At 32.3% G+C, this 13,049-nt stretch overlaps 1 protein-coding gene across 2 annotated transcripts in view; it reads right to left on the bottom strand.

The window, feature by feature from the left end:
- LOC130442015 (uncharacterized) overlaps window positions 1-13,049 on the bottom strand; it is a 218,773-nt gene that overhangs the window by 10,965 nt on the left and 194,759 nt on the right. For both annotated transcript variants that reach the window (XM_056775967.1, XM_056775968.1), the window contains exon 5: window positions 2,875-3,008. In XM_056775967.1, the coding sequence (XP_056631945.1) occupies window positions 2,875-3,008 (134 nt within the window). The remainder of the gene's footprint in view (window positions 1-2,874; window positions 3,009-13,049) is intronic.

Raw genomic sequence — 13,049 nt, 5'->3', positions numbered from 1 at the left:
AAACTAACAATAAAAAAAAGATCAAAAACGTCATTTTTAAAGAATGTAATTGTGTATATTAATTACGTTAACGATTACTTAAAATCATACACATATTTGACCTTTTTTTATTGTCAATCAAATAAAATTGTTGTGGGAAATATAATAAATAAACAACCTCTTATATTTTTTCTATAAAACGTTTATTATATGTACAATTTTTCGATAACTTACTTATTTACTAAAATTAACATAAGAAAATTTATATAAATTGAATTAAAATTATATTTACAATTAACAGTAACAATACACTTATGTACTACAATTACAACTCAACAATTACATATTTTTGTGCTAGTTTACGGAACAGTCAACTAAGCACAAGAAATCTATCCCAAAACATGAAAAATTACTAAGAAAGAATTTAAAAATGATGATAATTCAAAAATAAATGTTTGGTCTAATTTACAAGAAACTTTATATACAACTTGTTAGCAAAAATAGTTCTATAAAATAGACTGAACGAAATGTTGGAATTAAATATTTTTAATGTCAACTTATGCTAGCGATTTAGTTATTTAGTTGTCATATTTGTTTTTCAACATGATTTTACTCATATACAGGTGGAATTTAAAAATTAATAGATAAAACAAAAGTAAAATCTACGAAAAATGTGTTTCACTTACCCGTAATTCTATTTAAAAAAAGGCACACCTTCACTTGTCTGATTTTAAAACGGTGAACGGCGTATTATTACACTGTTTCTTCAGGAATCACGGGAGTACAAAGCTGAGTCCTTTGGTTGTAACGGATAGTTTGGTGTCGAGTTGTAAAGTGAAGGGAAATGAGTGCGTTGGCACGCTCTCTGTGATTAGTGAAAGGAAAGGGGAGCGTGTCGGCACGCGCATCGTAAGTGGGTAAGGAATCTAAGAACGCACCGGCACAGTCTCCGTATTGAATGGTATTCCGTATTATTCTCAAACCATGAACTCTCTAAGAATAGGAGGAGATGTATAGTGTCGCAGTGTATATGATACCCTAATATACATCCATATCTTCATACCATCTTGATTTAAAATGACGTTAAAAGATGGATATTTTGAATACTATGTTTTACCGACATATTACACATATGGCTCGATTTCCTTGCTGTACAAAACCATAATCACTTGCTCAAGAACTTTGAAAGGGCCGAACGTCTAATTCTTGTTTCTTAGCCGCCATAACACTTCAATTGCGCACTCGTATGCTAGAGGTTCATGAATAAAGTTCCAATCCATTATCGTAGGTCTGTTGAATAATAACACCTGGTAATAACTCCACCTCTCAACTTCAATTTCTAAATTTATCTATCATACTTAACTGGGCTAACTCTTACGGAATACTCGCTCATATAATGCTTATTTAGCATCTTAGGAGTTTTTCGTATATATGTAACAATACCTCTCACGAAGTATAAGAAAATCCAAGAGATATCCTGTAATATTTTCTTTTTCCTAGAAACGTCCCGTCGCGTTCTCTTCGTTCTACTTCAGCATACAACACTTAGTTCAGTTTTCAGCTTTTCCGTTGATTATTTTGAATTTAGAATAAGTATTCTTGAAATTATAAATCTATTTCTTAATTTTAAAATTTGAGACCAAAGTAAAGTATTCCGTTGGTGAGGAACGTTTCCTCTATATGCTATTCAGTAAAATGAACCAAAGCTCCTGTATAGGAAAGTCTGAACACGAGCTATAACCCCCATGTGAAAGAAAGAGAGCTCTGTGTACTTTCCATATCTAATACTTATATATGGACAGTGAAAGCTGTTCCGACTGAGGAAGACAGAATGGTAACGATTTATTTATCCTCCGAGGCTCCAGCTCGGCTCTGCGCATTCTCAGGCATACGTACAATAGATAAAGTGTCTCGAACGAAAGAGAAAATGAATATTGTCGGCACTGTAACGTAGAGACGTTTTTTCGCATACCAACTCTCCATATAAGAATATTACATTTATGGTAAACTTTTCTATTCTCTTCTTTCAAGAAATTAATGGCAACCGCGCTTCCGCACGGTGTCGGTCTCTCCTGTCATGTGGTATCGCGTATGTAAACACATCAGCCCAGACTTACATTTGCTTACATGGTATTTGGGTGTATTGTGTAGTATTTTGCAGATACGAAAATCGAAATCGAATATTCAATTTTGTTGAATAAGAAAGGTTTTTCAAAATACCCTCACGCAGCTATCCCGGTTCCAAAAATGATACCAATCATGGAAGAAAATGGTATATGTAAACGGGTGAACGACCGCTTATGACCAGACTTTCCTAAACAAGGTCATTACATTGAACGACCTTAGTTTAATAAGTTCTATTGAATATTTATTGAAAAATATTATCCATAATACCTTTATTTAAAACTTCTCTGTGTATTATCTACACGAAATTCACCTTAGCGACGGGTGTTCTCACTTTTTTCAATCCTCAGAAACGTTGCATTCAATGGATCGTTTATTATACAGAATAGATCAAACTTAATGAATAACTCTGAATAAAACTTTCGTGGTTTGAAATTTATTAGAAAACAGGAAACATTATAGACACAAGAATATATTATTAGATATTAGCATATTTCAAGAAAGTTCTTTCGATAATTTGAAATTAACTGAATTTGGATTCATGAAATTCTTTATTTGCACTGAAATATTAATTTTCCAAATGCATTGCCAAATAAATTGAATATAAAAGAGCTTGGTGAATTTGTTTCTTTATCCTCACAGCTCTCACCAAAAAACTTTTGCAAACTTTTTATAAAATTATACATTCTTATTATATTTTAACTAACTTCTGGCTGAATTGAAAGCGATTTAAATCGATTTTATTTTCCCTGAATCATTAACGCAACTCACCACTTTATTGTTGAGTACCCAGGTTACATTTGCTGTAGGATACGAAGGTGGTGTCGAACAGTTTGCTCTCAGATATGCACCTGGAGCTATTTTTTGAACCTCCACTCTTAATACGGGTTTATCTTCTGGAATGTCTGAAAAAATAAAACAAAAATTATAATTATTATTTTGTTTCCATCGTTAAGTTTGATTTAATATTTCGAAGAGAGAGATGCAATTTACTGGAAATTATAATAATAGCTTTTTTATGATAATAATTACCAAACAATAGTTGTAACAAATATTATGTATCTAGTTCTACAATATGATGGATTTAGTGAGTTGAGAAAAAATTTATAGGCGATATTATACATTTTCCACGACTTTTAAGGCAATGAATTTAATGAGGTAACTTCAGCAGCTTCTTTAATTTCTGGTGGTGTTAAAATTCATTTTCTATATCCATTTTTAATTGGTTCTATAAATAACCAATCAATACAATATATCTGACAAGCACTTTCCAAGTTGATGATAGTTCATTGTAAATGCTCCGTTCCTTTCAACTGTTGGTCCTGGGTTCAAATCTGGTCTAGGAAAGATCACTTCTTTAAATTTTTCTTATTTATACAAAGCTTGATTTGAAAAAAAATAACCGATATCTTGTAGCAGTAAAATGTATTACATATCAGAGCTAAATCAGGGAAGCATATGGAAGATGATTGATGGGTATTGTTAATGGGTACTTCATGAGTCGTGGAAAAAATATTCTTCTCAAACGTTCCATTGAGAGATTTGTAGATATGTATAAAAAATTATACACAACATTTGAAATCTCTCTTGAATTTATTCATAAAATGAAGAACTACTAAGTATTTCAGGTTAGTGTTAATGTCATCAACAACGTAAAATATCTTTCACGTCAATTTAATTTCCAATGTTCACTTCGTTTAATAATCACACAAAAAGAATGCTTTGATATTCGAAAAATAGCTCATCGTATTATATGGTTTTATTCCAACGTTCAGCAAGCTCTCTAAGACTTTAGTAGAAGCATTTTTTAATGCAAAAAGTTGTCGCACTGCATTTGCAACATCTCTCTTAGATCAAATTTTTTCCTACGCAAGAATTTCACTAGAGATTTGAATGAAAAAATAAGATACGGACTAAATGCTACATGTAGTAGGAGTTCAATACCAGTTCTTCAATCTCATCCCACGCAACGTTCAGAAATTATTCTCGATTCTTCTAAAACAATTGAAATTGTTTCCAATTCTTGTGAAAGAATCAAAAGCGATAAAAAAATTGAGAACTCTTATCGAAGTTATTAAAAACAGCCAATTAAATATTGAATGTGACTTGAAAGAAAGGTTTGACGTGAGTTCTTTTACATATTTTTTTACTTTCACGGCCAAACAAGTAGTCTCTCCAACTCTTTCTAGTCTAAAATTTATTCATATTACGCCACTTATTTAGTCGTTCTAGGTCGTCCTAGGTCGTCCAGTTAAAATTCAGTGGTCAAACAACACAAGTCATTATGTTTTCAATTTAGAATTTTTCAAATTCAATTCAAACTATTGGACATTCACCGATGTCTTCATTAATATTGCTTTTAAGTAAAATTTGAAAGTCCAGGAAATCTGATCCCAGAAGTACCTGGCCCACCAAAGAAAAAAGAAACATCAGGAAGAAAATATATTTGTTTTTCAACGTGATCTCCTTTTAGCTCAATTTACTTTTTTTAGCGATTTTCAATGAGTTCAATATTCATTTCATGACAAAAAACGTTAAGCTCATCAAAATAGCCATTAACTGCCAACATCACCTCATTGGTCAAAAATTTTTATGACCGAGCCATTTTTGCTACTCTGGTAATAAAGTATAATTCAAGGGAGCTAAATCTTGCAAACAGGGTTGATGAGGTAACAATTTAAACTTTAGTTCATTAATTTTGGCCCTTGCAATAATGGATGTATGAGCTGGTGCATTGTCTTGATGAGACAACAGTTTCTTCTTAGTAAAATGCGGCTAGTTTTGCATGATTTTCTATCTCAAACGTTGCAATAAGTTCACATAATAGTAGTCAGTGGCAATAGGCAAGTTGACAAAATTTGGAAATTAGTTTAAAACTATAGCTTAGCATCTACTTCATCCCAAAAATATATTATTTTAAGAAAAATAGATATTTTACGTTAGTATTTTGTACTGATTCTCGAATTTTCAGTTGACGATCATCCAGTATCGTTTTTTTTTCAACATTTCTGGAGTCGACACATCATGCAGGTTTTCACAGGTTACGTTTAAACTTTGTTGCCCAGCATTTTACTGTTAATAACAAAGGAGCAGTCTCACCCAGAGTAGAATTCAGTTCAGCTTTTATATTGGTTGGGATGAGGCCTTTCAAATATAACGGTGACCAATTTCATTTGATTAACTAATGTTCACTACTTGTGGTTGCCAAACAAATACTAAAAAACGTGGTGTCTTAAAACTTGAAATATATGCTGTATAGATTGTGTACTTTTGAAGCAAATACATATGTAGGGCAGGTACTGCATGGACTCAAGCGGCTTAGCATTGTCTTGTAAGAGAACTCTCTTTCGGTTAGCTAAAGCTGGAGATTTCTCCAATAAGACTTCATACATTCGCATCAACTGGATAAATATATAAATATATAAATAATAATAAATAATAAATGGAATTATTGCTATTTTTCTCATATTATTTTTTATGAAAATTTTCTTTTATAAATTGAGATTCTGTTAATATTTACAGATTGCTAGCGGTAAAGAATGCGCTAGTCTCTAGCGCCGAGATGGCGACGGCTTTTTTATTTTGATAAATATGTTCATAAAATATACATACATACAACATTATGATGGCTCTTATTAATGGAAGCACTAATTCATACTGAGAACTAGTTAAGAGTTGAGCTATATTCTGATAGAGGAAAATTTGCTTACTCCCAGGCGACAAAATATTTTTCTCAAAAACATTTTCGCGATTTTTGATTGAGGTTTTGGACAAATCAAATACGGAATCTTTTATTTCAAAATCTTCAATTTTTTAATCATAACAACTGAAAATGGAGCTGAAAGATTTAAATAAAGTTAACAACTTTTCAACAGTTATTTCTCATGAAATGCTTTTTCTTGGTTATTCCATCTTTAAATTCACTCAGTGATATTGACGTGGTTGTGCTGCTAACTAGATAATTTTCCAATAATGAAAGCTTCATAGACCCAATATAACCCTTTGAAGTACTTGGAGTTAAAGTAGATTGCTGACCATCAATGATTTACCTCATACTTTTCATTTTATTGTTAATGATTCTGTAAAATATTTTCCTCGACGATTTTCCTATAATCCCAGCCTTGATGCTGCTCAAGCGTCAGGAAATAACTACCAGCATTGGCAAGCAACTTCTTCAGAAACAATGACATTTATACAGATTTCTTACCTCCAAAAACGTGGCAATTTAAAATGGAATTTTGTCTATCGTATTCTTTCTGATTACATCAACAAATGATTCACCTCTATAGTAATTGACACAAAATCTGAAATGCGATGTTTGAGGTTGTCTTGAATTCCTATACTTGTAGTTTAAATTTGGGTAAGGATCTCATTTTTTATTGTATCTATAGATAGAAAGTATATTGGGCAGACTAAGAGATCCGTTATTGTCCGGTTTAAAGAGCACATAGCTCATTTGATATATGAACGCACCGGAAAATCAGGTATTACCGATCACGCTGCCGGTCACAATCATGACATAAATATTAATAATGTAAAATTGTTAAAAAATGTATCCAATAATAAATTGTTGGATGCATTTGAGAGCATTGAAATTGCTAGATGTAAGAGTAGCTTAAATAAAGACAAAGGGCCAATTCCTTACAGCCTACTCTTTAGTTTAGAAATCAAAGAATGAACATGAATATTCCCGACAAAGATTTTTTCCCGCTGGAATCAATTTTTGCGGGAGAAGGTTTTTTGGTGAGAAAATTTAATATAAAACAGGTAAGACAAGTTCAGTCTCTAAAGACGATAACGTGGTTATCGAAACAGACAGTGTAATTGTGAGTGTTAGTGTAGTGTTAGTGTAAAAAGTGTATTCAGTATAAATACACCTTAGTTTCAGTGATTCAGTTTCTGTTGAAATTTTAGACAATCTAGCATGTTCCTAAGCTAAATTTAATTTTGATAATTACAGTTTTACATCTCCCCCGTAACAAGTTACGTACAAAAAATTTTACGATTCATTCCGGAATACTTTACAATACTCAAAACAAACTCTGACGACCTCTCATAATATATGATAAATCACCTTGTTTGTGTGGTAAACATAATTGATTGCTCCTGTTCATTGCCAAAGATCACTTCCAATGTTGCTGTAATGTCAAATTCACGAAATGGCTCACGCTAATTCCTGCTAACCTCATTTACTAGCTGGAAATATGATAGTGACATAGTGAACATACATTTAGGGAAATAATGCAGGTGCAACCGCTTATTACATTTTGAGTTGTTGTTGCCGTAGAGCGGGAATATTTACAGGGTTACCCATCTGTGGATGTAACGGAAATGAAATTGGAATTTTGGAGACAAGTTATAAGATATTGTTCACAACAATAGACCCACGACAAGTGATGGTATGATTGAAATAATACGACAGGCAAGTATTTCAATGACAGACATTGGAACTGCCGTCCTATCCACCTGTCAACAACTGATTTCATGTATAGAAAATGATGGATGACATTTTGAACGCCTACGCCATCTAGTGGCTATAATAATATTATTATTAGAACAGTTCCAATTATTGTAAGTATGCCAATGTCAAAACTTTTCATCCAGAAAACAAATTAATTTACGTTTAGGCGAACCAACCTACTAGACATCAGCACTTACACATTTCTTAAGATATCTCAGAAAAAAAAATCGACATGCGGTTTCGCTTTTCTATTGTGAGTTAAGTTTACTTTCAAGAGATTAACTTAAACTTGGATGTTTCGAATCAAATGTATAGAGAGGAGTCACAATTTCTAAAATATATGAAATAACACTTTTCAGCACTCACGTCTCGAATTAAATTGATAAGAATTCATATTTTTTGTATTACTGGACAGAATTTCTCTCAATCAACATCAAATTAATATAAATAGCGTAAGCAGAACCGGACTAACAGGTATTTACTCATAAAAAGGTCTTCCCTCTCTAATTTGAAGAGCTAGACTGAACTGAATAAAATGAAAAATGCGCAGAATTTCTTAAAGAATTTGATTATTGTATTTAAAATATCACTCAACCTTCGTAAGGCTAACTTTTCTCTCATGAATCAAGTTTTTCGTCGAAGTCAATGGATCAATAAACGGTAAAAAGTTTTTAAAAAATTGTCAGCGTTATTAGCATTTTGCTAATATCTATCAATTGTCTTGTCTTTTAAAATCACTTGTTTCGTCATTATTGGTTACATGCGGTTACACCAAGACAAGAAGATATACTGCAAACTTTGCAAGTACCTCGCGCGATATCTTCTATTCAATTCCACAGAAATATTGAGGTATAACAATGCAAAAAATATGTAGATGACGTCGCCTGTCGCCTGACGCCTTATTGTTTAATTCAACTAAAAGAAATGACCATCAGTTACTATTTTACTCAATACTACAACCATTCTTTGATAAAAAGCATTTCTTAAACAGACAATGTATATGCAATATATATATATATATATATATATATATATATATATATATATATATATATATATATATACTGCAATTTCCAAAAAAAAATTGATTTAGGGTATATACTTGATGCAGTTGAAACAAATAAGTAATGGAGATATAATGTCAATTAAATTGATAAGAAATTGCAGATTTGTTAAAGTTATATCTAGAATATCTATACGCTCATAATTCCAAAATGGATTCTAATCCATGACATTCACTCGTCCCAATACAGACCAAAATTACTCGATCTAAAATAAGGTTTTTCTTCCACTGTTTTTCATATAAATCCATATCTCTCGCTCAGACATAATTATCACAAAAAATGTATATCGACATCTATTTCCAAACATCTTTATAGGTGTCATTATAGATGAAATAGCATACTTGTTGAACTCAAAATAAGCTTACGTTTCCATTTTATTGAACTTCTTCTCGTTTAGTCTTGGTATATATTGGTTGAGAAAATGAAAACCCCTTCGCTTGTTAATTTTCAATACTCGATGCGGTACTATAAAGAAAATGAATATGCATCAAATTCATCTAGGTGATGTTCAGTTTATAGTAAATGTTATATAATAACATTCTCGAAAACCGCTCTAGGGCTCGTAACTATGTTGTATATTTGTTATTTTGTACAATACTTAATTAAAACTACGTAATTATGTACTGGTTTCCAAAAGGAAAATTGCACAACAACCAATTTGTAACGAGTTTTTTATTTATTTTGGATGGAAACGTGAAGTGGTTGATTATGAATTAACTGGAAAATAAGGCGCTCATTGAGACAGTTAAGTTCATATTATTTCTATAAATTACAAAAGTAAGTGAAAAAGTCCAAATTTGGAATGTTACAATATTTATATTTGACAGTTGTTGATAGTAGACAAAAACCTATAGTCCATGGCCAAAGTATTAGACGCACTGCAAGATTTCATGTAGAATATTAATTACCGAGTGATATTGTTCCGTTTTATTGTTTTAAATTGATTGGTTCTCCATTTTTATATCATCCAATCAATTACCGATTGATTTAACGTAAATAAATCAGCATAAATTTGGAAAATCATGTGTTAATTAAGTTTTAAAGAAAAGTGAAAATAATGTGAGTAATTGTTAGTATTTAGTTGAGCCACTTTCTGGCGCTCTGCAAGCTTTAATTCTGACAAGCTTTCATACTATCTTGTAGGTGGTCGTCGTGGTAGTCAGGATGTATTTGGGGCTTTTCTTCCTTTACAATATTTGGGGGATATTTTCTTCAGGCAAAAAGCTTTAACGGACCGAGCAGTGTGGCAGGGAACTCAATCTTGCAGAGAAGCGATTGGTTCTCTCTCTGGTATTGATCCTACCTCATTATTCCTTTTATGATGTAATTACGTCTAGTGCCCTTGCTGCTGATGATTGGCCAAATCATCACTTTGGTGGGATGTTTAACCGTTGGAACGACATAGTTAGAATTATACTTTTCTTCATTACGACAACGCACAAACAAAGCTTTATTTTGCAAAATTTCGAATGTGTTGAAGCAGTCCAGTCAAAAATAAAAAAAATATATAAACTCTCATGTTTCTTTGCTTTATTTAACTGAAAATGATGATGTATCAATTTTTTATCAAATTTCTGGGTTCCTGGCGGGACGACAAGCCTTAAAATCTATTTTTCTCAATTTTCTTCAAATACTACGTTTAGAAACAATCACCCAACCATCCTGGAGCTTATCACCTTTGTGGTAGCAACTCTATTTTCTAGACAAATTTTCTCCAAACATCTCTCCATGCATTGAGTGAAAATTATCTACTTCATCTTTACTTTCTTTTGGGGCTGAGTTCTTCCTCTGCCTCAATTTTCTTTTTCTAGCTTCTCACACTAGCTTCAGAAACTTTCAAACTTCGTGATATTTCCCGGTTTGTAAATGTTTTCGCATTCACAAGGGCCTTTTTTTACTTGGTGGTAGAAAGCCTTTTCTACCCATAATTTGAATAATTACATGCCGCATAATTTGACAACCGCTCAAAAAAAGCTGGAAAGACAAATCTATCACAAAAATAACGTATACCGTCTAGTTGATGCTCTCATCTTCCTCATTGAAACGTAGGCAGCGGAAACATTCACTTTAAATAAAGCAGATAAAAACCGAATAGAGGCGTTCGAAATGTAGGTTTATAGACTACTCTATCATGGATAGAACCAACGTATCCGTATTACAAGGAATTGGTCCACGTAGAAGGCTGCTAGCCAGAAAAAACCGCATATATGTACCTGGTACATATAGCTAGAAGAATGGAACGATTAATCATAGAAGGGAAAGTAGAAGGCAAACGCCCAGGAGGCAGATCTCCAGCTAGATGGGTAGACTAAACAGAACACTTAATGAATATCAGACTGCATCATGTCAAAAAAATTGCACAGCATAGGAAGCATGGTAACAAATTTTGAATCAAATATAAGTGGTGTCACTTTATGCGTTGGAGGATAATCGAGGAGATGGTGGTAATATTGAAGGTAGAATTTCAACTAATTGCAATTGTGAATTATTATACATGGAGTGTTACAAATTACCTTCGTAACACGTTCAACGGATTCAAAATTGTCACGAGTTGTAGCACACCCCAATTGGCATGTCAATATAGTCGATGCTGTAGGTTTAGATCTGATATCGTCATATCTCTCAATCTATTACAGCTGATCGGCGTGTTTTGTAGGCAATATAAAAATGTTAATTTAACATGCCATTCGATAGCGCAGGTACTTAGCGCGAGGAATTCGTCTTATATTGTAGCAAATAATTTTTAAAAAAAAGTTACGTAATAGGATACTCAGTTTTTGTAAAATTTCCTCATCACGATGGTGCGCCCTGTTTTTACGAGATTTTTGCAACAACAGCAGTAGGCGCCAACTGCCCACCATCCATTGTAAACACTTACTATAATACTTGGAAATCCACTGACAGAAACCCATGAAACGTAAAAAAATTAACCCAAAGATACCTTTATTCTGTTCTTGGTTCTATAGACATGTGAATATAGATATTAATAATAATAATAATAAAGTGAAAGTCATCATGATCACAAAAATATATAATTTGATCACTAAGTGAAAAACCTACTTTCTAATCTGAGCTGTTAAAACCAGGCGTGCAATGAAGTAGGTTTTGACTTTTGACCATTGCAAAATTACATCAATGAAGTGCAATAATCTTTAGAAATGTTCATATGATTGCTACTTCGTAACAGCCTCTTAAAATAATAATTTTTTTATGATGCAATATCGATCATTTCAAATCGTTTTTTGAGTAAAATCATTCTTTATTGATTGAATACCTGGACATTGAAACTTTCAATTCAAGAATTATCATGAGTTTCGAAATTAACAACGACGTACATTATACAGTTTAATTTAAAGCAAGTTGGAGTAATTACAATTGAAGGAAACTGTTGCTAGTGTATGCGGTTCAATTAATAAACAAGCGGTTGTGTAATTAAGGTAGAGAGGTTGAGAATCGCACCCACCTTCTTTCAGTTACAAATGTTTCAATCTATAGCTTCTACTCACGTTATACTGTAAATTATCTTTTATATACGTTTATACAGATTGATAATTATTCGTATTGATTTGATAAATAAGTTTGGAATTTCTGGGAACGTTGGTTATATTCATACTGAACACACTGTTTATACTATGATTACACTATCTGTTGGGCGTTTCGAAAAACAAGTTACCGTCTTCAGACACTGAAAGTGATATGAGTCTTGAAAAATCAACAACCGATTTATAATAAATGTTCTACCAATGAATTTTTTCCAGAGAAAAACAATTCAAGCAGATTCTTATCAAGTTGGAACACTCGTATGGAATATTCTGATAAACCGTTCCAAGTTTGTTATCACATGTGTTTCTTTGTGTGTATGGTGCAATGATATTTTCATTTTTAGAATCACATGACTATGTAGAAACTCTTAAGGATGTGTAAAAGTTGAACTAACAAGTATTTCTTTATCTGGATATCGGCAAAAGACATGAGACGAAATATTTTGGAGAACAGGACATTTTTCAAAATAAGACAATGCCAGTTTTGTTATTTTCTTCCAAGAACATACACCATGTGCTGTTTGATTTAACTTTTTTATTTACAAATTTAGTTTTACTCTACGTGACCTTGGGCTATTAGTTGTCTCTGTCTTTGGGTGATTGGTGAAAGCAGCTTCAGCCTCATGAACTTTTATGATAGCTCTCGGGTCGTAAAGATATCCTATCGTGTATATTCTACGATTACAAAAAAAACACTAAGTAGACTTGTTGTTGATGTTGTATGAAGTGTTAAGTCAATTTCTTAAATCTCAATGTTTTTCTTTCATAAGAATGATTGGCATTCATCTACACTTGGTTGTTTATTCCAATTATTTTGTGTGATACCTCGTGATTAGATAGATAGATCAAAGGAATTATGAGAATTGACGAAATATACGG

Source organism: Diorhabda sublineata, chromosome 3 (assembly GCF_026230105.1).
Source record: "Diorhabda sublineata isolate icDioSubl1.1 chromosome 3, icDioSubl1.1, whole genome shotgun sequence".
In the NCBI taxonomy this organism is placed as follows: Eukaryota; Metazoa; Arthropoda; class Insecta; order Coleoptera; family Chrysomelidae; genus Diorhabda; species Diorhabda sublineata.
Note: the sequence above shows the minus strand (reverse complement) of the source record. Positions and strands in the feature narration are given on the sequence as shown.